Source organism: Saimiri boliviensis, chromosome 14 (assembly GCF_048565385.1).
Source record: "Saimiri boliviensis isolate mSaiBol1 chromosome 14, mSaiBol1.pri, whole genome shotgun sequence".
Classification (NCBI taxonomy): domain Eukaryota; kingdom Metazoa; phylum Chordata; class Mammalia; order Primates; family Cebidae; genus Saimiri; species Saimiri boliviensis.
Genome location: NC_133462.1, coordinates 18,280,601 through 18,307,831, shown reverse-complemented (window position 1 = coordinate 18,307,831; position 27,231 = coordinate 18,280,601). Strand labels below are relative to the sequence as shown.

Here is a 27,231-nt window from a genome sequence, read left to right as displayed (position 1 = left end):
TGGTGAAACCCCATCTCTACTAAAATACAGAAAAAACCCACAAAAAACAAATGGTATGAACTTTGAGTTGTAATATTTTTATTTGGCAAGAGCAAATTTTCTTCTTTTGAAATGGAGTCTCGCTCTGTCACCAGGCTGGAGTGCAGTGGTGCAATCTTGGCTCACTGCAACCTCTGCTTCCTGGGTTCAAGGGATTCTCTTGCCTCAGCCTCCAGAGAAGCTGGGATTACAGGCACGTGCCATCACACCCAACTAATTTTTTGTATTTTTAGTAGAGAGGGGGTTTCACCATGTTGGCCAGGATAGTCTCGATCTCCTGACCTCATGATCTGCCTGCCTCAATCTCCCAAAGTGCTGGGATTACAGGCATGAGCCACTGTGCCCGGCCGCAAATTTTCTTTTTTTTTGAGATGGGGTCTCACTCTGTCACCCAGGTTGGAATGCAGTGGCACAATCCAGCTCACTGCAGCCTCTACCTCCCAGGCTCAAACGATCCTCCCACCTCAGCCTCCCGAATGGCTAGGACAGGCATGCGTCACCAAGCTCAGTCCAATTTTTTCTATTTTTGGTAGAGAAGGGGTTTAGCTATGTTGCCCAGGCTGCTCTTGAACTCCTGGGCTCAAATGATTTAATCCCAAAGTGCTGGGATTATAGGCAGGGGCCACCATACCCGGCCAGCAAGTGCAAATTTTCATTCATACTGGATTTGAGTAATATCTTTAAAATTGAAATTTATTTGATCAATTGTTTATTGTTTTAAAACTAAAAAGCAGGCTCCCTCCCACCAAAAGACCAAAAGAAGAAATACAACAATGATTCTTATGTGACTATTACTGAAAATAATTTTCTGGCCAGGCGTGGTGGCTCATGCCTGTAATCCCAACACTTTGGGAGACCAAGGCGGGCAGATCACCTGAGGTCGGGAGTTTGAGACCAGCCTGACCAACATGAAGAAACAGCGTCTCTAAGAAAAATACAGAAATTAGCCAGGCCTGGTGGTGCATGCCTGTAATCCCAGCTACTCGGAAGGCTGAGGCAGGAGAATTGTTTGAATCTGGGAGACAGATGTTGTAATAGGTGGAGATCATGCCACTGCACTCTAGCCTGGGCAACAAGAGTGAAACTCTGTCTCAAAACATTAATAAATAAATAATAAAATAACATAAAATAAAGAAGAGGCCTCTGCCTTCTTCCAACCCTCAACGGCTCAACACATTCTTCTCTGTCTTCGTGCTTGGGCCTGGGTTTGGTGGGCCTGAGTGGCAGTGGGGGACTCAGGTGCTGGGAGACACCTTTGGCCTCGCATTCAGACTCAACCTTGAGTCCATGACCTCACTGCAAGCTTAAACTTCCACTGTGTAAGGTAAACACCATTTTGACAACTCGGTTAAGGCTCTTCATGTATTACCAGGCTAGGAGGGAGGCTGAAGAGTGGGCGTGGTCCTGGCTCCTGAACACACTATTCTCTTTCCTGCCTGAAGACCTCTGCATTTGCTGTTCCTGATGCTTGGGATGTTTGTCCCTTGGCCTTTATCATCCTTCAGAGTTCATGATCAAAGCCACCCCTCCCAGAGCCCTTCCTCCACCACCCAATTCAAAGGATCTCTTGCTATTTTCCGTGCCAGCCTGTATGGCACTGTTAACGTGGTGCTTTCAGGCCAGGTGTGGTGGTTCATGCCTGTAATACAACACTTTTGGAAAGATGAGACAGGAGGATCCCTTGAAGCCAGAAGTTTGAGACCAGCCTGGGCAACATGGCAAGACGCCTACCTCCATAAAAAAATTAAAAAATTAGCTGGATGTGGTGGCTCATATCTGTAGTCCCAGCTACTTGGGAGGCTGAGGTGGGAGGATCCTTCAAGCCCAGGAGGTCAAGGCTGCAGTGAGCCGAGATGGTGCCATTGCACTCCAGCCTGGGTAACAAGAGCAAAATTTGGTCTCAAAAACAAAAATAATAATAATAAAAGTGTTTTATTTATTTATTTTAGAGATGGGGCCAGAGTGCAGTGGCTATTCACAGGCGTGATCCCACTACTGATCAGCACGAGAGTTTTGACCTACTCGGTTTCTGACCTGGGCCAGTTCACCCCTCCTTAGGCAACCTGGTGGTCCCCCGATCCCGGGAGGTCACCATATTGATGCCAAACTTAGTGCGGACACCTGATCGGCATAGCGCACAACAGCCCAGAACTCCTGGGCTCAAGTGATCCTCCAGCCTCAGCCTCCCGAATAGCTGGGACTACAGACAGGCACCACTGCACCGGGCAAGTGTTTTCCATAATAATGCATTTATTTGGATTATCTTGTTGGCTATCCTCTACTCGCGTGCCTGTACCACTTAATTCCCCTTTCTAGAGTCTGCTTATATAACTCCTCTTCCAAGAAGCCCTCTTTGACTCCCAGGCTTGGTCAGGTGTCTCCTCTGGTATTCCCCAGGGGGTTCCTTCAAGTCTTTTGCTGCCCGTTGCTAAGTATTTGTCTCCCTATCTGTCCTGAGAACCTTGGAGCCAGGGCCTGGGGCTGTTATTTTTACATGGGCCTGTCACCTCCTCCAGGAAGCCCTCCTTGGCCCTTTCTCACGCTGGATGGTAAAGGTGTCTGGACTCCCATCATGCCCTGCGCCTCCGGCGTCCCAGCCTCTGATCCCTTAGCGTGGCTCTCCCCCATCACAGCTTTCATCACGTTGCGCGAGGCTTCCGCTAGCCTGTTTGGTGACTCAGGGACCAGTCTGGCATGGCCACCGCTGGATCCCCAGCATTTAGCCCCGGAGCAGGAGTCCAGTGAACTCCGAATTCACAAAGGAATTCACAGGAAAGCAGAAGCGAGGCCGGCAGAAAACCACAGGCTTCCAAGAAACCCGTGTCTGCCGCCCCCTCCTTCCACCCTGAGGCCAGTCCAAGAGCGAAGGCCCTCCTCGGGTGTCGCCACCCAGCCCACTGCAGGGTGGCAGGTGCTCCGCGGGCGCGCAGCGCGCAAGGCTCTGCTGGGGGCGAGGCTCGCGCAGGCCCCGCCTCTTCCCCGGCGCCAGGGGCGGGCCCAGGTGCGCCCGGGTTGCGGGAGCGGCCGCGCAGGTGCCTGCCGTCTGCGCCTGCGCCCTGCACGCCCCGCCTCGCCAGGTGCGCCCCGCCTCCTGCCTGCTCGGCCACCTTCGGCGGCCACTTCCAGGCGTCCGCCATTGGCTCTGGCGACCCCCGCGCGCTGGGAGGTGTGGCGGGGCTCTGAACGCGCGGAGGGGCGTTGAGTGTCGCAGGCGGCGAAGGCGCGAGTGAGGAGCAGACCCAGGCATCCCGCGCGGAGAAGGTCGGGTGTCCCCTCACGGAAGGTCCGGAAAGGCAGCTTCCGGGGGCTTCGGTACCTGGCGGACCCCCTTAGAGCGCCGGCACCTGAAGGCGAGGCGCTCCACTGCGCGTGCGCGGCGAGGGGCTTCCGGCACCTGATCGCGAGACCCCAACGGCTGGCGCCTGGCGGCGTCGCCTGAGCGTCTCGGCGGAGCGGGCCATGGCGCAGCTGTGCGGGCCGAGGCGGGGCCGGGCGCTCCTTGCCCTGCTGGCATCGCTGCTCCTCTCCGGGATCCTGGCAGCCAACGGAGAACGCGGCATCCACGGTGAGGGTCGGGGAGGCTGGAGGCGGGTCGCAGGGGGCGGGAGCTAGGGGGCCAACGGGGATCCGAGCAGGGAGAATTGGCGGGGGAGGAAACTAGGGGCGAGTTGATGGAGTTCAGGGGGTGTGGTGGAGCCAGCCCTGGCGAATTGAGCCTTGAGATGAGGTTTGGGAGCTCTCGAGGGCGGAGACGGGCGGAGGAGCGAGGGTCGGGAGAGTTTCCTTCGGGTGAAGGAAGGTATTGACCAAGAGGGTGTGGCATTGGCCCTTCCTGTGGCAGGAAGGGGGTGACGAACTGAACTGAAGACCAACCTCCTCCTGGCGGTGGAAAGTTCCATGGCCAAAGCCCGGGGAGAGGCCAGGCCTGAGAGGGTGGGGGTTGGATTGGGGGACCTGGTGGCCGTTTTACACTCAGGGAAGACGCTCCCTTCACCCCTGCCTCTTGGGAGATTGAACAAGAGCCTCCCCCAAAGCTTTTGTAGTTGAGTTGCAGTAAAGTAGGTGCCCGAGAAGGAGGGAGAAGAAAGGAATCAAGTGTGGGGACGAAGCAGCTCTGCTAAGGCGCGAGAGAGTGTTGGCATTGAGCAGCTGGGGTTGGGCTCTTTGAATTGGTCCTTAGAAGTCGGTGTCGGATAAGGTGATTTAAACCTCTGCACTGTGAAGGAAGCGTGGCCTGAAAGGTCTCTTTGAACAAGTGTTGTTATAACCTTAACTGCTTCTGACAAGCACCAGCGGGTTTTGAAAAGAGCTCTCTTGAAAGAATTCATTGATTCAGCAAAACTTACTGAGGCCCTGCTACGTGCCAGGGACTGGCGCCGGTGATAACAGTTAACTCAGACGAGCTGGGTTCCTGCATTCACAGAGCTAGTATTCCAGTGGGAGAGGCAGAGCTAGGGAAGGTTTAGAGAGCACTTGCCATGAGATTAAGTTACTGAGAAGTAAATGAACGAGGCGAAGTACACCAACAGGGTGACTAAGTTGATGGGGCGGCTTTAGCAGAGGTGGTCAGGGGATGTCTCTCTGAGGAGGGTGACATCTGAGCTCTAACGTGAAGAATGAGGAGGCAGTAGCCACACAGAGACCTGGGGACCAGTGTCCAGTTACAGGCAATGGAGTACAAAGGCCTTGAGGCTGGAACAAGCTGGGTTGGGTTCAAGGAACCCAGAGCCAGCCTGGATAGAACAGGCGTGAGGGAGGGGAGGACTGGAGGATGATGGGAGGCGGAAGAGGTAGGCCAGAGCCAGGTGTGCCCTAAGGCTTTATAGCCAGGTACTGGATGCGAAGAGAAAGCAGTCTGGATTTAGGACTAGACCTATTAAAAATCAGAAGGCCAAGGCCAAGCGTGATGGCTGACGCCTGTAATCCCTGCACTCTGGGAGGCCAAGGCGGGTGAATCACCTGAGGTCAGGAGTTCGAGACCACCCTGGCCAACATGGTGAAACACCATCTCTACTAAAAATACAAAGAAGTAGCCAGACATGGTGGCGGGCGCCTGTAGTCTCAGCTACTCAGGAGGCTGAGGCAGGAGAAACGCTTGAACCGGGGAGGTGGATGTTGCGGTGAGCCGAGATGGCACCACTGCATTGCAGCCTGGGCACCAAGAGTCAAACTCTGTCCCCCCACTAAAAAAATAAAACAAGAAAACCGGGTGTGGTGGCTTATGCCTGTAATCCCAGCACTTTGGGAGGCTGAGGCAGGCAGATCACTTGAGACCAGGAATTCAGGACCAGCTTAGGCAACATGGCGAAACCCCGTCTCTACCAAAAATTAGCTGGCTGTGGTGGTGCGCGCCTGTAGTTCCAGCTATTCTGGAGGCTGAGGCAGGAGAATCGCTTGAGATCATGCCACTGCATTCCAGCCTGAGCAACAGAGCAAGACTCCTTCTCGAGAGAGAAAAAAGAGAGCAGGATATGTGGGCAGCAAGTCATCCCCTGTAGTAACTTCTGGGGAGTGGGTAATTTCCCTACGCCTCAGGCAGGAGGAAAAATTGAATTGGTGGGGAGAGGCTGGGCTGTAGGTGACTGGGAGTCAGGAATGCAGACGTTGACCATTCCTGCAATCAGAACCGGAATTTTGGCAGCACAGCCCTGCTGGACTTTTTCAGGTGAAGTGAGTATGTTAGGATGTACCTTCCAGTTACCTGGCCTCTTGCTACCTCTGGTGCTTACTCTGAGCTTGGATGTGTCCTTTAACCTTTAAAACAGCCGGGTGCGGTGGTGAAGTTAGGCGCCTTGTCCGAGGTCACTTGACAGTAGTAATTGACAAAGCCAGGTCTCACTGCAGAGGCCTTCTCTGTTCAGAGTGGCCTCCCTGACTGCTGCCGCCGGCTGGACCTACTGACCTTTCGGAAGTACTAGTGTCTGACTGGGTGAACTCATGCCCTCCCTTATCACAAGTTCTGTTTGTTTGAAAGCTTGAACAGCTTAATCCAAGGCAGGAGGCAGTTTGATTTTTTTTTTTCTCCCTCCCTCCTGATTACTTCTGTTTTCTCGGGAAGCGAGTCATCCACTGGGAGTGAGGTGTTGCCTGCAGCTCCCTGCTGCCAGATGAGTGTGTTGGGAGAGAGGAGTGAGCAGAGAATGTGTGAGGGAGTGAGGAAGGAGTAGGTCAAGGAATTAGTTCTGTGTGGAGACGGGAGGGGGCAGAGGGCCAAGGTGGTAGGGCCAGTAGATTGTCAGAGTTGAGGTCCTGAAGGGAATGAAGCAGACAGGATGCAGTGGGTAGTGAGTGAGGTGCATGAGAGGGAGCTTCTGAAGAGGTGGCAGTTACTAAGGTAGGTCTAGGTGTGACCCTGAGAGGGAGGGCGGTGAGGGTGGGATGAGATCAGCTGGAGGTCTTGGGACCAAGAGGCCAGAGGACCATCTGCCTGGATGTAGAAATCTCCAAGAATGATCAGAGCAGCCAGAGAGGAGGCAGGCCCGGAGAGGAGGCAGGCCCGGAGCTAAAGTTAGGAAGAAAGGAATAGTTGTCTGGGTTGGCAGATAACGCACCAGGCGGGGTAGTGAATGATTTACTCTCATAATGAGAGTTTCCCAGCTGGGGGTTTTGGGGAGGGTGAAGAGAAACAGTCCAGAAGCAGCTCCCAGAAGCAAGGAGACTTCCTCACTTGGAAGGACCCCAGGAGGTGTCCCCTCAGGGGAGATTCCAGTTAGGTAAGAGGATGGCAGCACTGTTCATCGGAGAGATTGAAGACATAGAAGATTGGCTGAAGACCTGTCCTGAGTACCACCAGAGGGCCCAGGAGTTGGGGGAGGGGAGATGGGGACAAAGGAGGCCCCATTGCCACCCTGTGAGAGTGAGGGTTAACTCTGGTCAGGGCTTCTTGTGTTTAGCATCATGTGGTCTATGATTGATGTGTTGATGGGGCTCTGAGTAGTGAGGGCAGGTGGGAAGGGACAGGTGGACGGCCGCACATGGCCCAGCAAAGAGTGTCCTGACTCCAACCGCTGCAGACAGAGGTTGGGGGGAAGCTGAGCTTGTGCCAGGTGAGAAAGCTCCCCGGTCTAGCGATAGGGACAGTTATAGTCTGCAGTGGAAAGCACGCAGAGATTATAAACTGGTCACTCCCAGGAAGCTTCACACAGCTTTTATGTGCCTTGTACATTCTCCAGAATTGGGATTTTTTTAGATGTAAAAATGTAGGTTTTGCGGCCAGGCGCGGTGGCTCACACCTGTAATCCCAGCACTTTGGGAGGCCAAGGCAGGTGGATCACCTGAGGTTGGGAGTTCAAGACCAGCCTGACTAACATGGAGAAACCTCGTGTCTAAAAAAGTAAAAGAAAAAAAAATGTAGGTTTTGGCTTTGTCTGAGTGACATGAAGATGTAATGGAATGGGACCAGAACACAGGCCTGTTTTCCTGCCCAGCAGTCCCGGGCTGGAGCTGAGTGCCTCTTTCAGGCAGGACATATACCGCTCCCCAGCCTGTAGATACTCACTCAGCCTGCCTCGTCTCAGCTGCTGCCTGCCCTGTATCTCTGTAGGCCTTTAGCTTGTGACCCCTACCTTAAACATATGCTTCATTTAGTAAAAGGTAGGTAATACCTAAGAGTTCTTTATAAATTGCACATTACAGTGGGGGGTGGGGGGAGAGAGAGAGAGAGAGAGAGAGAGAGAGAGAGAGAGAGAGTGTGTGTGTGTGTGTATGTGTGTGTATTATGGCTGTTAGGGGAAATCCTTTTATCAGGTAGCTGCAAGTAAACATGATTTTTTTTTTCCTTTTCCCACCCAGGTGGTAAATCCTGGTATTTAGAAGGTCCTGAAATGTGTAACATTGATCAACACAAGGCTAGATAATGTATTTCCTCCTCTGAATAGAAACTGACAAGGTCCTTTAGGAGTGGTCAGTTAAGTGTAGTTCTTGCTGCCAATAACTTTGTACCTGGCCCTGGGCATCAGAACCTGTGTTAATGGTTACTTGGCTCAGGGTCCTTTGTTGATTCTTCTTGGGAATTTCCACTGGAGTCAAGTAGGGCAGCCCTCACTCGAGAACCTCTCTCGCACTTTCTTTTTTTTTTTTTGAGACGGAGTTTCACTCTTGTTACCCAGGCTGGAGTGCAATGGCACGATCTCGGCTCACCGCAACCTCCACCTCCTGGGCTCAGGCAATTCTCCTGCCACAGCCTCCTAAGTAGCTGGGATTACAGGCACGCACCACCATGCCCAGCTAACTTTTTTGTATTTTTAGTAGAGACGGGGTTTCACCTTGTTGACCAGGATGGTCTCGATCTCTCGACCTCATGATCCACCCGCCTCGGCCTCCCAAAGTGCTGGGATTACAGGCTTGAGCCACCGCGCCCAGCCAAGTCAGCAGATATTTATTGAGCACCCACCAATTGCCAGGCACTGTTTCTAGCTCTCAGATTAGAGCACTGAACAAAATAGACCCCTCCCCCATCCATGGCAGGCATGTCATAATGAGAGGAAGACAGTACAATAAATGAACACATTGAGTGTATGCCTGGTGGTGTCAGGGTTGGTGTACTTAGCACTAAAAATGGGGTTCCTGGCCAGGCGCAGTGGCTCACACCTGCAATCCCAGCACTTTGGAAGGCCGAGGCGAGTGGATCACCTGAGGTCGAGCATTCGAGACCAACCTGACCAACGTGGAGAAACCCTGCTCTATTAAAAGTACAAAAATTGGCCAGACATGGTGTCGCCTGCCTGTAGTCCCAGCTACTTGGGAGGCTAAGGCAGGAGAATTGCTTGAACCCGGGAGATGGAGGTTGCAGTGAGCCAAGATTACACCATTGCACTCCAGCCTGGGCAACAAGAGGGAGACTCTGTCTCAAAAAAAAAAAGAGGAAAATTTGGTTCCAAAAGAAGGTTGAGGGTCTTGCCTTGTCTGTGGGAGAGTGACCCCTTTCCACCAGAAACATTGCATTGCTCTGGTCACTATTTGAGAGCTCAGCCTGTGATGGAGAAAGCACAATTCTCCTCTTTCACCCTGCTCCCCAACCTTTTGCTCATTTTACCCGTCACCAGCCATTTGCAGTATGCATGCAGAGCTTCTGTTTGCCGTGTCTGGAGGCTGACGGGGGAGGCTGAATGGGGGATGATAAGCCTGTGGCTCCTGTGAGGCGGGAGACAGCCCAGCAGGAGTGATGCTGACATGGCTTCATTCACCTCAGGAGGCCTTGGCCCACTGGACATGCTAACGTGGCTGTTAGAGTGTGGGTTTTGATGTCTTACAAGATCCTTCTCACAAGTGTCATTTCATGGGTGGTTTCTTGCAACATCTTTCTGAAAAGTCCCTGAAAAGAAGTGCTGATGTTGATGCTGAGGCCCAGGAACTTTGGAGTTTATTTACTTTTATTTTTATTTTCTTTCACAGGATGAAGTACGAGCTAGAGTTTAGTTACTCTGAAGTGCTTTTTATGATGAGAAGCCATTTTAGAAATGAGGGCAAGAATTCACATGTTTACACACACCTGTTGGGAGATGGAGCTCACAGTGATTCCTGACTGGGCCCAGGGTCTGTGGCTTCAGAAGTCCCTTAATCTGAAGTCCTTAAATTTTATGTGCTATCGCCGGGTGCGGTGGCTCACGCCTTTGATCCCAATGCTTCAGGAGACTGAGACAATTGGATTGCTGAAGCTCAGGGGTTTCAACATGGTGAAACCAAAAATAGAAAAAACTGGTCAGCCTGTAACCCCAGCTACATGGGAGGATGAGGTGGGAGAATTGCTTGAGCCCAGGAGGTGGAGGTTGCAGTGAGCTGAGATTATGCCATTGCACTCCAGCCTGGGCAACAGAGCGAGACCCCATCTCAAAAAAATTTTGTATGTGATAGTTTGTATCCCAGGGTCTGTCATTTAGAGTCTATGGCATGTTCTTGAAGGGGTGGGGGAACAAAGGATACTACAATAGTTTGTGACCTTTTGAAGGGCTGCTCTACATGAGTAGATATATCTAGTATGTCTGTGGTATTAAAGCTTCATGGGCAACTAGGAAAAACATGTCCGAAAAGTCTCCTTGCAGGGATGGTAGTAATGAAAAAGGGCTGAGAAACGCCATTCTAGAGTGAGGGTCCAAGAGCTGTCCTCAGTTCTGAAAATGGTCCATGATTTGCAGAAGGTGAAGGATGCCTGAGTGGAATTACCAGTGGACGGGTCCTTGGAAGACTTCGAAACTGCTTGTTTCCTTCCCTGTTAATCAGACGGGCTGCCTGGGCTTTTGTTTTGGATTGAGGTGAGGGTAGACCTAATAGTCCTGTTTCAGAGCGGAATTTGGAGTGACAGTGGGCAAGAGTAGTGATGGCTTGCGTTGTGCTGATAGTTTATGAAATGTAAATTTTTTTTTTTTTTTTTTTTGAGATGGAGTCTTGCTCTGTCGCCCAGGCTCTGGAGTGCAGTGGTGCAATTTCAGCTCACTGCAACCTCTACCCCCCAGGTTCAAGCGATTCTCCTGCCTCACCTTCCTGAGTAACTGGGATTACAGGAGTGTGCCACCACACCCGGCTCATTGTTTTTGTATTTTTATTAGAGACAAGGGTTTCACCTTGTTGTCCAGGGTGATCTTGAACTCCTGACCTTGGGTGATGCACCCGCCTTGGCTTCCCAAAGTGCTGGGATTACAGGCATGAGCCACAGTGCCCAGCCTGAAATGTAAACTTTGATATATAAATATTTTATATAGAAAATGCCAAGATTTTGTATCTGAAACACCGAGATATTATGAGCCTTATAACTTTTTTTTTTTTTTTTTTTTTTTTTTTTTTGAGACGGAGTTTCGCTCTTGTTACCCAGGCTGGAGTGCAATGGCGCGATCTCGGCTCACCGCAACCTCCGCCTCCTGGGCTCAGGCAATTCTCCTGCCTCAGCCTCCTGAGTAGCTGGGATTACAGGCACGCGCCACCATGCCCAGCTAAAGAGCCTTATAACTTAAGTTGGATTTGTAATTGTAAATGTTCTTTTCTCATAAATACGTGGTTTGTTTTTTGAAAGGTTGTGAATTACTTGTCTCAATAATGAAAACTTCCAGACACCCAACCCTAGAGAAGATGGTTAGTTGGTAGCTTTCTGTACTGGAAACAGAAGCACTCAAATATGTAGAACCTAGCCAGCTAACCAAAGTAGGTAGATTTTTAGATCATCTTAAAATAAGGCTGATTGGCCGGGCGTGGTGGCTCACTCCTGTAATACCAGCACTTTGGGAGACCAAGGTGGGTGGATCACGAGGTGAGGAGTTCAAGACCAGCCTGGCCAAGATGGTGAAAACCCCATCTCTACTACAAATAAAAAATTAGCCAGACACAGTGGCAGGTGCTTGTAATCCCAGATACTCAGGAGGCTGAGGCAGGAGAATTGCTTGAATCCAGGGGGTTTGAGGTGGCAGTGACCCAAGATCATGCCACTGCAGTCCAGCCTGGGTGACAGAGTGAGACTTCGTCTCTAAATAAATAAATAAATAAATGAGGCTGATTGCACAATAAATATCACCTTTGGAATTTGGCTTGGTAGAACTGAAATAAGCTTCAGTACCTCCTGTCATTCAGTACCTCTTTTCTCTAACTCCTGACTTCGGATGATCTACCTTGGCCTCCCAATGTGCTGGGATTACAGGCCACTGTGTGTGGCCTCAGTACCTTTTTTTAAGATGCTCTCATTCATTCCTTGGTGAAAAGATACTTGAAGTGCAAGTAGGTTTGGAAAGCATGGGGGGTTTGTGTTGGTTTATTTATTTTAGTGTTTCATTTTTCCACCAGTCCCTCCCTCTGGCTTTCTGCCTCCCAGCCCGGCATATCCTGATCTTGTAGCCATACAGGACTTTGATCCTTGTGGTGGTTTGCCATTGTCTTTCTCGAGGTGAAGATAAGAAATCATTGGTTTTTATTGTTTGATGATTCCCATGAGAAAAAAAAAATCATTGGTTTGGCTTGAGGTTGTACTTCTGACCTTCTCTGTATGCTCTTCCTCCTTATCCTCTCTGGTTAGACTTCCTAGTGAAATGTGTCATTCTGTTTATCTGTATTCTGACTGTCTCTATTTTATTCGTCCTGTCTTCTTCATAAAAACTACAATCATAGGCTGGGCTCTGTGGCTCATACCTGTAAACCCAGCGCTTCGGGAGGCTGAGGCAGGAGGATCATTTGAGCCCAGGAGACCAGCCTGGGCAGCATGGTGGAACCTTGTCTCTACAAAAAATACAAAAATTAGCCAGGTATGGTGGCACACGCCTGTAGTGCCAGCTACTTGGAGGCTGAGGTGGGAGGATCACTTGAGCACAGGTGGAGGCTGCTGTGAGCCAAGATTGTACCACTGTAATCTAGCCTGGGCGACAGGGCAAGACCTTGTCTCTTTTCTCTCTCTCTCTCTCTCTTTTTTTTTTCTCTCTTGTGTCTGTCACACAATGCCCACTTTCTGTTTTGCTAAGAAAGAAGTATTTAATTATGTTAACAGTTTCTTTCTCACAGAGGAATACCACAACTGCTACCATAAGAACAGCTGCAGACCAGTAGCTGTGGAAGACCTTGTCTCAAAACCAAAAACAAAACCATTGTGCCAAATACTGTTTTAAGCACTTATAATGGACTAAATAATCCTAATAATCCTTTATTCTTCATAACACTCTTTTTTTTTTTTTTTTTTTTTTTTTTTTTTTTTTTTTTTTTTTTTTTTTAATGAGATGGAGTCTCACTCTGTTGCCCAGGCTGGAGTGCAGTGACTCACTGCAACCTCTGCCTCCCAGATTCAAGCGATTCTCCTGCCTTAGCCTCCCAAGTAGCTGGGATTAGAGGGGCATGCCACCACATCCAGCTATTTTTTTAAAATTTTAAAAAAATTTTTAGTAGAGGCCGGGCGCGGTGGCTCAAGCCTGTAATCCCAGCACTTTGGGAGGCCGAGGTGGGTGGATCACAAGGTTGAGAGATCGAGACCAACCTGGTCAACGTGGTGAAACCCCGTCTCTACTAAAAATACAAAAAATTAGCTGGGCATGGTGGCGTGTGCTACAGTGAGCAAATCCCAGCTACTCAGGAGGCTGAGGCAGGAGAATTGCCTGAACCCAGGAGGCTGAGGTTGCGGTGAGCCGATATCGCGCCATTGCACTCCAGCCTGGGTAACAAGAGCGAAACTCCGTCTCAAAAAAAAAAAAATTTGCCGGGCGCGGTGGCTCAAGCCTGTAATCCCAGCACTTTGGGAGGCCGAGGCAGGTGGATCACGAGGTCGAGAGATCGAGACCATCCTGGTCAACATGGTGAAACCCCGTCTCTACTAAAAATACAAAAAACTAGCTGGGCATGGTGGCGCGTGCCTGTAATCCCAGCTACTCAGGAGGCTGAGGCAGGAGAATTGCCTGAGCCCAGGAGGCGGAGGTTGCGGAGATCGGGCCATTGCACTCCAGCCTGGGTAAAGAGTGAAACTCCGTCTCAAAACAAAACAAAACAAAACAAAACAAAAACAAAAAAAAATTTTTTAGTAGAGACAGGATTTCACTATGTTGGCCAGGCTGGTCTCGAACTCCTTACCTTAAGTGATCCACCCACCTCAGCCTCCTAAAGTGCTGGGATTACAGGTGTGAGTCATCACACACGGCTTTTTTTTTGTTTTTTGTTTTTGTTTTTGTTTTTTTCTTTGTAAATAGAGTCTTGCTCTGTTGCTCAGGCTGGAGTGCAGTGGTGTGATCTTGGCTCACTGCAACCTTTGCCTCCCGGGTTCAAGCAATTCTCCTGCCTCAGGTGCACACTGCCATGCCTGGCTAATTTTTTGTATTTCAGTAGAGACAAGGTTTTCACCATGTTGCCCAGCATGGTCTTGAACTCTGGCAATCCGACTGCCTTGGCCTCTCAAAGTGCTAGGATTACAGGCATGAGCCATCGCACTCGGACCACAGCACTTGTATATTGGTACTGTGTGTCAGAGAAAAACTTCCCGTTTGCATTGCTTTTAGGAAATGAATCTGCAAGCACATGAACTTGATCTCCATGGAGCCTGTGGAGAGAAAGCTGACTGAGTCTTGGCGCTTTATTATTCGCAAGTCAATTGAAGCTACAGTGAGCAAATGCCATTTCCCAGACAAGCAATCGGCAAGATAGCCTCACGATTAATGGTACATTCCACAGCAGGAAACTGGGGCTGGAGAGAGGTCAGAAAAGGGGACTCTGTTAACAAACTTGCGAGAAACATTTTATTCTAACTGGCTCCAGAGCAGGCATAAATCATGTGCAGACACACCTTCACTCCTGCTTGGGCTGAGGTCTGTTTATAATGTCCTCAAGATAGTTGTCTGGCTAACATTCCCAGTCTTTCACCTTAACCCAAATGGACATGATGACGTCATCATCAGAGCTTTGCCTTAGCTTCCTAAGCCTCTAAAATCAGCATGATTTAAAAAATTTTTAACTTAATTTTTTTTTTTAGAGAGGGGCATTGTCTCTCACTCTGTTGCCCAAGCTGAATTGCAGGGATGCATCCATAGCTCACTGCAGCCTTGAACTCCAAGGCTCAAGCAATCCTCCTGTATCAGCCTCCTGAGTAGCTGGGATTACAGGTGTGAGCCACTGTGCCTGGTGAAAAATCTGCATGATTTTTAAAATTAGTCATACCTGAATCAGAGAATATGGGGCTTACTGAATAACAGAACATCGGGTTTATTCATTGTTTATTGCATGTGTTATTGTTACCTGTTATGAAGGAGGAAAAGAGCACAGAGGAAAGCCACCCCAGGTAGCACAGCTGGCTTGTGCGAAGCAGCCAGGGATTTATGTGCTCACAGATCCTTCACTGGAGCAGCTCAGGTTGCAGGCTCTTTCCTCTAATCTGCCCTACGCACTTTACAAATGACTCTCCCTTATTACATCACTCCCCTATACCAAAGCATTTATTTGGTCATTTCCTTTGCAGCTTGTATGGCTTACAAGCCCTTTGAATTGAGGGTGTGATTATAATCTTGTGCCTTCTGTAATTTTTCTCTATCCTTGTGAGTTTTGTGGCTCCAGCTTAATTGCAAAACCCTGGAGGGCAAGAACTTATCCCCAGTTAGTGGGCCCAGTTTACTCTGGACAATTCCAATTCATGCTACCATTATGACCCAGGGTAGTCGTTGACAATACCTCCTTTCGTTGTATTTGGGGCTCAAGCAGTCCACTCATCTTGGCCTTCCCAAGTGCTGGGATTACAGGGGTACATCACCATGCTGGGCCCTTTTTTGTTATTGTTTGAGATAGGGTCTTGCTTTGTTGCCCAGGCTGGAGTACAGTGGCATGATCATGGCTTACTGCAGCCTCCACCTCCTAGGCTCAAGCGATCCTTCCACCTTAGCCCCCCCTTAGTAGCTGGCACTACTGGTGCATGCCACCATGTCCAGCTAATTTTTTTAAAAAATTTTTGTAGGCCGGGCGTGGTGGCTCAAGCCTGTAATCCCAGCACTTCGGGAGGCCGAGGCAGGTAGATCACGAGGTCAAGAGATCGAGACCATCTGGTCAACATGGTGAAACCCCGTCTCTATTAAAAATACAAAAAATTGGCCAGGCGTGGTGGCTCAAGCCTGTAATCCCAGCACTTTGGGAGGCTGAGGCGGGTGGATCACGAGGTCGAGAGATCGAGACCATCGTGGTCAACATGGTGAAACGCCCTCTCTACTAAAAATACTAAAAAAAAAATTAGCTGGGCATGGTGGCGCGTGCCTGTAATCCCAGCTACTCAGGAGGCTGAGGCAGGAGAATTGCCTGAGCCCAGGAGGCGGAGGTTGCGGTGAGCCGAGATCGCACCATTGCACTCCAGCCTGGGTAACAAGAGTGAAACTCCGCCTCAAAAAAAAAAAATACAAAAAATTAGCTGGGCATGGTGGCACATGCCTGTAATCCCAGCTACTCAGGAGGCTGAGGCAGGAGAATTGCCTGAACCCAGGAGGCAGAGGTTGCAGTGAGCCAAGATCGCGCCATTGCACTCCAACCTGGGTAACAAGAGTGAAACTCTGTCTCAAAAAAAAAAAAAATTTTTTTTGTAGACATGAAGTTTCACTGGGTTGCCCCGGCTGGTCTCAAACTCCTAGCTTCAAGCCATCATCCCACTTCAGCCTCTTGAAGTGCTGGGATTACAGGTGTGAGCCACCATGCCCTGCCTAAATTTTTTAACTGAAAGATTTAAGCCAACACGAAGGACCATATTTTAGTACCCAGATAAAGCCACTGTTGACTCTTGAAAAAAAAAAAAAAAATAGCAATAGGCTGGGCATAGTGGCTCATGCCTGTAATCCAAGCACTTTGGAGGCCAAGGTGGGTGGATCACCTGAGGTCGGGAGTTTAAGACCAGCCTGACCAAAAAACTGGTGAAACCCCATCTTTATTTTACAAAAAAATAAAAAATAAAAATAAATAAATAAAAATAACAATAATGCATTCACAATATTAGAATACTGAAACTAGGCCAGACACTGTGGCTCACATCTGTAATCCCAACACTTTGGGAGGCTTAGCCAGGTGGCTCACCTGAGGTCAGGAGTTTGAGACCAGCCGGAACAACATGGTGAAACCTCATCTCTATCAAAAATACAAAAACTTAGCTGGGCGTGGTGGCACGTGCCTGTAATCCCAGCTACTCAGGAGGCTGAGGCAGGAGAATCACTTGAACCAGGGAGGCAGAAGTGGCAGTGAGCCAAGATCGTGCCATTGCACTTCAGCCTGGGCAATAAGAGCAAAACTCTGTCTCAAAAAAAAAAAAAAAAAAAAAAAAAGACTAAAACTGTTCTAAACAATGCAGATGGAAAAGAAGAAGTGTTCTATCCTGTCAGGGTAGCGAGGATATAAGAAATCTCTTTTTGTTCTCTTAATTTTGTTGCAAACCTAGACCTGCTCTAAAAAATAATTTTGGGCTGGATGGCTCACATCTGTAATCCCAAGCACTTTGGGAGGCCGAGGTGGGAGGATCATGAGGTCAGGAGTTCAAGACCAGCCTGACCAACATGGTGAAACCCTGTCTCTACTAAAAAATGCCAAAAAAATTAGCCATCTGTTATGGCGGGTGCTTGTATTCTCAGCTACATGAGAGGCTGAGGCAGGAGAATTGCCTGAACCCAGGAGGCGGAGGTTGCAGTGAGCCGAGATCGCGCCATTGCACTCCAGCCTGGGTAACAAGAGCAAAACTCCGTCTCAATAAATAAATAAATAAATAAATAAATAAATAAATAAATAAATAAAATAATTTCGGCCAGGCACAGTGGCTTATGCTTGTAATCCCAGCACTTTGGGAGGCCATGGCGGTTAGATTGCCTGAAGTCAGGAGTTTGAGACCAGCTTGACCAACATGGTGAGACCCTGTCTCTACTAAATACAAAAAAAAATTGGTCAGGTATGGTGGCACATGCCTGTAATCCCAGCTACTTAGGAGGCTGAAGCAGGAGAATCTCTTGGACTCTAGAGGCAGAGGTTGCCGTGAGCTGAGATTGTGGCATTGCACTCCAGCCTGGGCAACAAGAGCAAAAAACTGTCTCAAAAAAAAAGAAAATTGAAAGCAATGTGAAAGATTCCTTCCTTCCTCTAGTACCTTTCTCTAAACGTAGATTAATGCATGTATCCTGAATCAATATATTAACCATTCTTTTTTTTTTTTTTTTTTTTTTTTTTTTTTTAGACGGAGTTTCGCTCTTGTTACCCAGGCTGGAGTGCAATGGCACGATCTCGGCTCACCGCAACCTCCGCCTCCTGGGTTCAGGCAATTCTTCTGCCTCAGCCTCCTGAGTAGCTGGGATTACAGGCACGCGCCACCATGCCCAGCTAATGTTTTGTATTTTTAGTAGAGACGGGGTTTCACCTTGTTAACCAGGATGGTCTCGATCTCTTGACCTCGTGATCCACCCGCCTCGGCCTCCCAAAGTGCTGGGATTACAGGCTTGAGCCACCGCGCCTGGCCCGAACCCATTTTTTTTTATTTTGAGACAGTCTCACTCTGTCGTCACACTGGAGTGCAGTGATATGATCTCTGCTCACTGCAGCCTTTGCCTCCCTAGTTCAAGCGATTCTCCTGCCTCAGCTTCACAAGTATCTGGGATTACAGGCACGCACCACCACGCCCAGCTAATTTTTGTATTTTTAGTAGAGATGGGGTTTCACCATGTTGACCAGGATGGTCTCGATCTCTTGACCTCGTGATCCACCCGCCTCGGCCTCCCAAAGTGCTGGGATTACAGGCGTGAGCCACCGCGCCCGGCCAATATATTAACCATTCTTTTCCTTTTTTTCCATCTTAGTCATTTTTCTCTCCTGGCACATACACGTTTGTGTATTTCATTATTTTATCATTTTTTTTTCATTGCTAATCAGCTGACTGTATTTGTGTATTTAAACAGTTCTGAGTATTCCCTTGTGTGGATGTCTCATGTGCCAGCATGAACAAAATGTCTCGATGGTGAATTTTCAGCTGTTGAAGGTCTGTGAACACCAGGCTTTTTGTGGATCTAGTAAGAGTTGCCCCTGTTCTTTGAAACTCTTGGATTAGATGACTCTTCAGAGCTTTCTTTGCTTTTTGATATGGAGGAGTGTCCTGTAGCCTATCCTACTTTTCTGTGTAAAATATGATCTTCAAATGTCTGGGGATTTTTGTAGCAAATAATTTCTCCTTGGCTACTATCCCTAGAATTTCAAGTGGCTTTAATGAAAAGAGGAGGGTTGTTTTTAGTGATGTGAGTTGTTTTTAGGAAAGGTGTGCAGCAGTGTTTTTGGCTAAGGTGGCTCACGCCTGTAATCCCAGCACTTTGGGAGGCTAAGGTGGGCAGATCACTTGAGGTCAGGAGTTCAAGACCAGCCTGGCCAACACAGCGAAACCACAAAAATTAGGCCAGGCACGGTGGCTCACGCCTGTAATCCCAGCCCTTTGGGAGGCTGAGGAGGGTGGAGCACAAGGTCAGGAGTTCAAGACCAGCCTGGCCAAGATGGTGAAACCCCATCTTTACTAAAAACAAAAACAAAACATTAAAATGAGCTGGGTGACAGGCACGTGAAATCCCAGCTACTCAGGAGACTGAGGCAGAAGAATCGCTTGAACCTGGGGGAGTGGAGGTTGCAGTGAGCCAAGATCACGCCACTGCACTCCAGCCTGGGTGACAGAATAAGACTCTATCTCAAAAAACAAAAAACAAAAATTAGCCAGGAGTGGTGCTGCACTCCTGTAGTCCTAGCTACTGGGGAGGCTGAGGCAGGAGAATCGCTTGAACCTGGGAGGCAGGGGTTGCAGTGATCCAAGATAGTGCCATTGCACTCCATTCTGGGTGACAGAGTGAGACTGGGAAAACAAAACAAAACATAAAATGAAAATGGAGTGGTAGACCAGCTCGCGGGAGGTGCTGCCCTTCCCTGTGCCGTTGGAGAGACTGTGGATCTGCAGCCCGGGGAGCTCATGAGGGCTTCTTGTCCACAGAAATGAGGGCTGCAGTTGTGACTTTCTGGATGGTGGCCCAGAGGAAGCAACAATGGCAGGGCCTCTTCTGTGAAGAATTGCTTTCAAAGCAATTCTGTGACATTGAAAGAGCAAAGGATAAAACGTTGGAAGCTGATCCAGATCTAGAAAAGTGTTTGATAATTGCTAGAAAAGGCATAGAAGTGATGCTTGCATTGTGTCATAAGTTATATGGTGAGAAGACCACAAGCACGATTCCAACTCCCCTTAGAAATTTTTTTGCAGGCGGGGTACAGTGGCTCATACCTGTAACCCCAGCACTTTGGCAGGCTGAGGTGGATGGATCATGAGGTCAGGAGTTTGAGACCAGCCTGGCCAACACAGTGAAACCCCGTCTCTACTTAAAATACAAAAATTAGCCAGGGGTGGTGGGGTGGGGGGTTGGTGGGCACCTGTAATCCCAGCTACTTGGGAGGCTGAGGCCAGAGAATTGCTTAAACCCGGGAGGCGGAGGTTGTAGTGAGCCAAGATCACACCGTTGCACTCTAGCCTGGGTGACAGAGCAAGGCCCTGTCTCAAATGGCACTATCTCAGCTCACTACAACCTCTGGCCTCCCCGGTTCAAGTGATTCTCCTGCCTCAGCCTCCTGAGTAGCAGGGATTGTAGGAGTTCACCAACACGCCCAGCTAATTTTTGTATTTTTAGTAGAGATGGGTTTCGCCATGTTGGTCAGGCTGGTCTTGAAATCCTAACCAAAGGTGTGAGCCACTGCACCTAGCCAAAAAACATTATTTTTATTTTTTGTGGAAACGGGGTCTCACTATGTTGCCCAGGCTGGTCTTGAACTTGTGACCTCAAATGATCCTCCTTCCTTGGCCTCCCAAAGTGCTGGGATTATAGGTATGAGCTGCCATGCCTAGTTTGACAAAATTTTTCATTGTTCTTTTTTTTTTTTGAGACGGAGTTTCGCTCTTGTTACCCAGGCTGGAGTGCAATGGCGCGATCTCGGCTCACCGCAACCTCCGCCTCCTGGGTTCAGGCAATTCTCCTGCCTCAGCCTCCTGAGTAGCTGAGATTACAGGCACGTGCCACCATGCCCAGCTAATTTTTTGTATTTTTAGTAGAGACGGGGTTTCACCATGTTGACTAGGATGGTCTCGATCTCTCGACCTCGTGATCCACCCGCCTCGGCCTCCCAAAATGCTGGGATTACAGGCTTGAGCCACCGCGCCCGGCCTGTTCTTTTTTTTTTTTGAGACAGTCTCGCTCTGTTGCCCAGGCTGGGGTGCAGTGGGGTGATCTCAACTTACCACAACCTTGCCTCCTGGGTTCAAGCGATTTTCCTGCCTCAGCCTCCCCAGTAGCTGGTACTACAGGTGTGTGCCGCCATGCCTGGCTAACTTTTATACTTTTAGTAGAGATGAGGTTTCACTGTGTTGGCCACGCTGGTCTCAAACTCCTGACCTCATGATCCACCTGCCTTAGCCTCCCAAAGTGCTGGGATTACAGGCGTGAGCCACCTCGCCCAGTGACAAAAATTTTTATCATTTTTCCCACTGATTATGAGATTGCTTTGTGTGATCATATGCTGATGGGCAGGACAATTACTGCCTCTCTTTACCGTGTGGCCTCTTATGGAAAACATTTGCAGACCCTTGTTCTAGAAAAACGTGGATGGGAGCAGGAGGAGGAGAAGCATTTCAGGAGTGGCTTTGGGCTTTCCTGTCCTGCATGTGGTGAGGCAAGAAGCTCTGGTGCCTCAGCTCATAGCACTCATGGGAGTGTGTCAATAACTAGAACCCTAGGAATGTTATTTTGCTTGTTTCAGTGAATGTAAAAACATGAATAAAAGAAAACAAGTTCAAGGTGGTGGGAGGTTAATTTGGTGGAGGCAGAACAAATGTGACGGAATGAGGGGTATGCAAAGGGTTTCTGCTCTATCTGTGTTTTATTTATTTATTTTTGGAGAACAGAGTCTTGCTTTGTCATTCAGGCTAGAGTGCAGTAGTGCGATCTGAGCTCACTACAGCCTCCACCTCCCGGGTTCAAGCAATTCTTCTGCCACAGCCTCCTGAGTAGCTGGGACTATAGGCGCCTGCCATCACGCCCAGCTAATTTTGTTTTTGTATTTTTAGTAGAGATGGGGTTTCACCATTTTTCCCAGGCTGCTCTTGAACTCCTGACCTCAAGTGATCCACCCACCCAGCCTATTCATATATATTTTACTCCTTGAAAAATGTTAAAATTTGATGACATTGAGATGTGGACATACTAGACATGGGATATTTTCTGTACTCCTCAGCATATTTGAAATACTTCATTAAAGGACTTACTTTGCAAAGTAGACACAGCTGCAATTATGCATTTTTGGAAAATGATTACGGTACCATCTCATCTCTTTTTTTTTTTTTTTTTTTGAGACAGAGTCTCACTGTATTACCCAGGCCTGAGTGCAGTGGTGCAGTCTCAGCTCACTGCGTCCTCTACCTCCTGGCACAGGTGATCCTCCCACCTCAGTCTCTCAGGTAGCTGGGACCACAGGTGCACACCACCACACCCCACTCATTTTTTTGTATTTTGAGCTGAAAGAATTGGCCTGTCTTGGCCTCCCAAAGCGCTGGGGTTACAGGTGTCAGCCATCGGCCCAGTACTGTCTTTTAAAATCTGTAAAATTAGATTAGATTGGTAGTCCTTGGGACCCCTCAGGATTCTGTAATGACCTTTTTCTTTTCTTTTTTTTTTTTTTTTTGAGACGGAGTTTTGCTCTTGTTACCCAGGCTGGAGTGCAATGGCACGATCTCGGCTCACCGCAACCTCCGCCTCCTGGGTTCAGGCAATTCTCCTGTCTCAGCCTCCTGAGTAGCTGGGATTACAGGCACACCCCACCATGCCCAGCTAACTTTTTGTATTTTTAGTAGAGACGGGGTTTCACCATGTTGACCAGGATGGTCTCGATCTCTTGACCTCGTGATCCACCCACCTCGGCCTCCCAAAGTGCTGGGATTACAGGCTTGAGCCACCGCGCCCGGCTGTAATGTCCTTTTTAAAGGGTGACAGCAGATCTATCCAGCTGACTATAAATTATTGTCTTAATTGTTGTCTTAGTCACCTGCTGATTGTCTTGGTTAAAGCTCTAGTGACTTCAGAACCAGAGGAACCTGTTTTTCAAGACATCATTCACGAAGACCAGTTTGTTTTGCAAATTTACAATAGCTGTTGAGAATACTTGCCAGGATTTTCTTTTTTTTTTTTTTTTTTTTTGAGACGGAGTTTCGCTCTCGTTACCCAGGCTGGAGTGCAATGGCGCGATCTCGGCTCACCGCAACCTCCGCCTCCTGGGTTCAGGCAATTCTCCTGCCTCAGCCTCCTGAGTAGCTGGGATTACAGGCACGCGCCACCATGCCCAGCTAATGTTTTGTATTTTTGGTAGAGACGGGGTTTCGCCATGTTGACCAGGATGGTCTCCATTTCTCGACCTCGTGATCCACCCGCCTCGGCCTCCCAAAGTGCTGGGATTACAGGCTTGAGCCACCGCGCCAGGCCTTACTTGCCAGGATTTTCTAAGTGAGGTTCATATTTCAGATAATGTGTGCCTTTAGCCGTTTCTGATGCTTTTCCAAAAGAAAGTTACTCTTCCCTAAATGCAGGAATTCTACTTTTGCTTAGATATTCTGAAGCTTAAGAGTTCATCCAAATCTGGTTCCTTTCAGCATTTTCCTGTTTGTCCATCTGCGTTTTGGAAACATACAGAATGTACTTAATTTTGCCCTAGTATTTGTGAGCATACAAAATAGCACTTGAGTCATGTTTTTCATGATTGCTTCCCAATACTGTTCTAAGACCAATATAGCATTTTGTCATTTTGTAATAACAGAATTCCTCATTAAAGAATAACTTTCTAAAAATGCATCCAGCCCAGTCCTTGTCAGCCTTGGCCGTTTCCTTTGGTATGTTGCTGTCCGTGACCCTGTCATTGAGTGTGACTGAAAACAGAGGCCTGGCGGAGGACCTGGCCTTGGTGAGCCCTCCAGTTGTGATAAAGACCCTGAGGAAGGCCGGGCGCGGTGGCTCAAGCCTGTAATCCCAGCACTTTGGGAGGCCGAGGCGGGTGGATCACGAGGTCGAGAGATCGAGACCATCCTGGTCAACATGGTGAAACCCCGTCTCTACTAAAAATACAAAAAATTAGCTGGGCATGGTGGCGCGTGCCTGTAATCCCAGCTACTCAAGAGGCTGAAGCAGGAGAATTGCCTGAACCCAGGAGGTGGAGGTTGCGGTGAGCCGAGATCGCGCCATTGCACTCCAGCCTGGGTAACAAGAGTGAAACTCCGTCTCAAAAAAAAAAAAAAAAAAAAAAAAAAAAAAAAAAAGACCCTGAGGAATGTTTTGCCTTGTAGGCAACCTCAGTTGTGTTTTCCTACCGCCTGTTGATGCCGTGGCTTTTTCTTCTTGTCAGTCTGAAGGGTCATGTTAGTCCCTGGGCGCTCATCAGAACTCTGAGCTCATCCTGGCACTGCTGTTTGCCTCACTTTAATCACCTCAGGTCTCAGCATTCTCATTTGTAAAGCAGGGGTATTACTACGTGATTCACAGTTTTATTGTGACTGTTAGAGGTAGGGCACATGATATACCAGGCATCATGCTTGGCAAAGGCAAGACATTTTGCGACCAGGCGCTGTGGCTCACACCTATGATCCCAGCACTTGCAGAGGTGAAGGAAGGCAGGAGGATCACTTGAGACCAGCTTGGGCAACATGGTGAGACCCCCATCTCTAAAAAAAAAAAAAAAAAAAAAAAATTAGCCAGGCATGGTGGTGCGTGCCTGTAGTCCCAGCTACTCAGGAGGCTGAGGTGGGAGGATCGCTTGAGCCCAGGAAGTTGAGGCTGCTGTGAGCTGTGATCATGCCACTGCACTCCAGCCTGGGTGACAGAGTGAGACTCAGTCTCAAAATAAATAAATAAATAAATTACAAGCTTTTTGGAGAACAGTGAATGAGAAAATGCATTGTTGTTATTTGTGGTGGAAGTGAATACTATATGGCCTGTGTTTCCTGAAGGAACACTGCCTCCATTAAAACAAATGAGCAAACAAAATCCCTTTTCATGACTTCAGTTCTCTCAAGCCTGAAAGTAAAGTTGACATCATAGATGCTTAAAAGCAATTCAGTTAGTAAAAGCATGTGACAAAGTGAGATGATTTGCTTTCAACAAGGAGCTTCCTTCCATATTCAGAAAAGGATATGTGTCCTAACTGGTAAGGACATGGCTAAATTTAGTCTCAATTGGACCTAACTTCAGCCAATTAATCTGCTACTTAGAACTCTTTTATTCAAATGAAATTTGGGTTTAAAAAAAATTATTTTTTTGTCCGAGCACGGTGGCTCACGCCTGTTAATCCCAGCACTTTGGGAGGCTGAGGCGGGCAGATCACCTGAGGCCAGGAGTTTGAGGCCAGCCTGACCAACATGGAGAAACTCCGTCTCTACTAAAAATACAAAATGAGCCAGACATGGTGGCAGACACCTGTAATCCCAGCTACTCTAGAAGTTGAGGCAGGAGAATCGCTTGAAACCTGAAGTCAGAGGTTGCGGTGAGCCGAAATTGTGCCACTGCACTCCAGCCTGGGTGTAACAAGAGCGAAACTCCATCTCAAAAAAAAAAAAATTATATTTTTATTAAAAAAATTTTCAAGGCCGGGTGCGGTGGCTCAAGCCTGTAATCCCAGCACTTTGGGAGGCCGAGGCGGGTGGATCACGAGGTCAAGAGATCGAGACCATCCTGGTCAACATGGTGAAACCCCGTCTCTACTAAAAATACAAAAAAATCAGCTGGGCATGGTGGCGCGTGCCTGTAATCCCAGCTACTCAGGAGGTTGAGGCAGGAGAATTGCCTGAACCCAGGAAGCGGAGGTTGCAGTGAGCCGAGATCGCGCCATTGCACTCCAGCCTGGGTAACAAGAGCGAAACTGCGTCTCAAAAAAAAAAAAATTTCAAATATATACAAAGCAGTGAAAAGTGTTATAAACCCCCATGCACCATCATTCAACTTCAACAACTGCCAACTTCTGTCTTTCAGACATAATGTGTTTTTAGTCCAAGTGTTCTCCTTTTTTTCTGGACAGGAAGTAAGTTTATTGGTGAATATTAAGAGGGAGCAGCACAGTGGAAGCCCTTATGAGGGCAGGGCTCATCACTTGTCTGGAGGGCCACAATTGGGGATGTACTTAACCCCACAGCCATCTGGGATGAGCTGTTTCTCGGCCGCCATGTCTTCAAATTCATTGGCGTTGAACTTGGTGAAACCCCACTTCTTTGATATGTGGATCTTCTGGTGGCCAGGGAACGTGAACTTGGCCCTGTGCAGGTCCTCAATCACATGCTCCTTGTTCTGCAGCTTGGTGCAGATGGACATGTTAACTTGGCCAATGTGAACCCTGGCCAGTGTCCTGGGGCTTTCCAAAGGCACCTTGCATCCCTGTTTGGAGCCAACACTGGGATAGTACAAGGTCAGAGACATGAACATACATCTGAAAGGCTTGTGTCCAAGGTCCCTTAGAGCAACCCATACAAGAAACAGGCTGCATTACACTACCAAGGAAGCTACTGTTTGCAGCCATTGCACACAAGTTCTCTCTTTAAAAAGAGAAGTTTCTTTTTCTTTTTCTTTTTTCTTTTTTTTTTTTTTTGAGACGGAGTTTTGCTCTTGTTACCCAGGCTGGGGTGCGATGGCGCGATCTCGGTTCACCGCAACCTCCGCCTCCTGGGTTCAGGCAATTCTCCTGCCTCAGCCTCCTGAGTAGCTGGGATTACAGGCACGCGCCACCATGCCCAGCTAATTTTTTGTATTTTTAGTAGAGACGGGGTTTCACCATGTTGACCAGGATGGTCTCGATCTCTTGACCTCGTGATCCACCTGCCTCGGCCTCCCAAAGTGCTGGGATTACAGGCTTGAGCCACCGCGCCCGGCCTCTTTTTCTTTTTTTTTTTTTAAGACAGAGTCTTGCTCTGTTGCCCAGGCTGGAGTGCAATGGTATAATCTTGGCTGACTGCAACTTCTGCCTCCCAGGCACAAGTGATTCTCCTGCCTCAGCCTCCTGAGTAGCTGGGACTACAGGGATGTGCCACCACGCCCAGCTAATTTTTGTATTTTTAGTAGGTTTGGGGTTTTACCATGTTGGCCAGGCTGGTCTCGAACTCCTGACCTCAGGTGATCTGCCTGCCTCGTCCTCCCAAAGTGTTGGGATTATAGGCCTGAACCACTGTGGCTGTAAAGAGACATTTCTGAATTCTCCTGGGACAACAGTGAAATTCTGTCTTTACTTCCTACTTTACCCAAGGAACCTGAAAATAAGGCTGTTTTCTGAAACTTAAACTACTGAGTCAATGTGTGATATTTAGGGCAGTTGTGAGTAGCTATCTAGACACGGAATGGCTTTCCAGGCTCACAAGACTTGTCATGAAGGCCCCCGCATGTCGACAGAAAGTGTCCAGGGTAGAAGAGGCGCTGGCCCACAGCAGCAGCCCAGAAAGGAAGTGTCAACCAGGTGCAGTGGTTCACACCCTTAATCCCAGCACTTTGGGAGGCTGAGGTGTGTAGATCACCTGAGGTCAGGAGTTTGAGACCAGCCTGGCCAATATGGTGAAACCCCGTCTCTACTAAAAAAATAAATTAGCTGGGTGTGATGGTGGGCACCAGTAATCCCAGCTACTCAGGAGGCTGAAGCAGGAGAATTGCTTTAACCTAGGAGGTGGAGGTTGGAGTGAGCCCAGATTGTGCCATTGCACTCCAGCCTGGGCAATAA

At 48.6% G+C, this 27,231-nt stretch overlaps 1 protein-coding gene and 2 non-coding genes across 4 annotated transcripts in view; 1 reads left to right on the top strand and 2 right to left on the bottom strand.

Annotated features, from left to right (window-relative positions):
• The first annotated feature begins 3,038 nt into the window (after positions 1 to 3,038).
• The window catches only part of SPINT2 (serine peptidase inhibitor, Kunitz type 2), a 35,178-nt gene continuing 10,985 nt past the window's right edge, over positions 3,039 to 27,231 (top strand). Inside the window, exon 1 of one of the 2 annotated variants that reach the window (XM_010348015.3) lies at positions 3,039 to 3,604. In XM_010348015.3, coding sequence (XP_010346317.1) covers positions 3,499 to 3,604 — 106 coding nt within the window. In that variant the 5' untranslated portion in view covers positions 3,039 to 3,498. The remainder of the gene's footprint in view (positions 3,605 to 27,231) is intronic. The other variant, XM_003937439.4, reaches the window with a different exon arrangement.
• On the bottom strand, positions 12,434 to 12,566 carry LOC120362888 (small nucleolar RNA SNORA41). The gene has a single exon (XR_005578680.1). It is a non-coding gene; the product is annotated as a small nucleolar RNA SNORA41 (small nucleolar RNA).
• On the bottom strand, positions 25,964 to 26,098 carry LOC120362880 (small nucleolar RNA SNORA70). Its single transcript, XR_005578673.1, has one exon. It is a non-coding gene; the product is annotated as a small nucleolar RNA SNORA70 (small nucleolar RNA).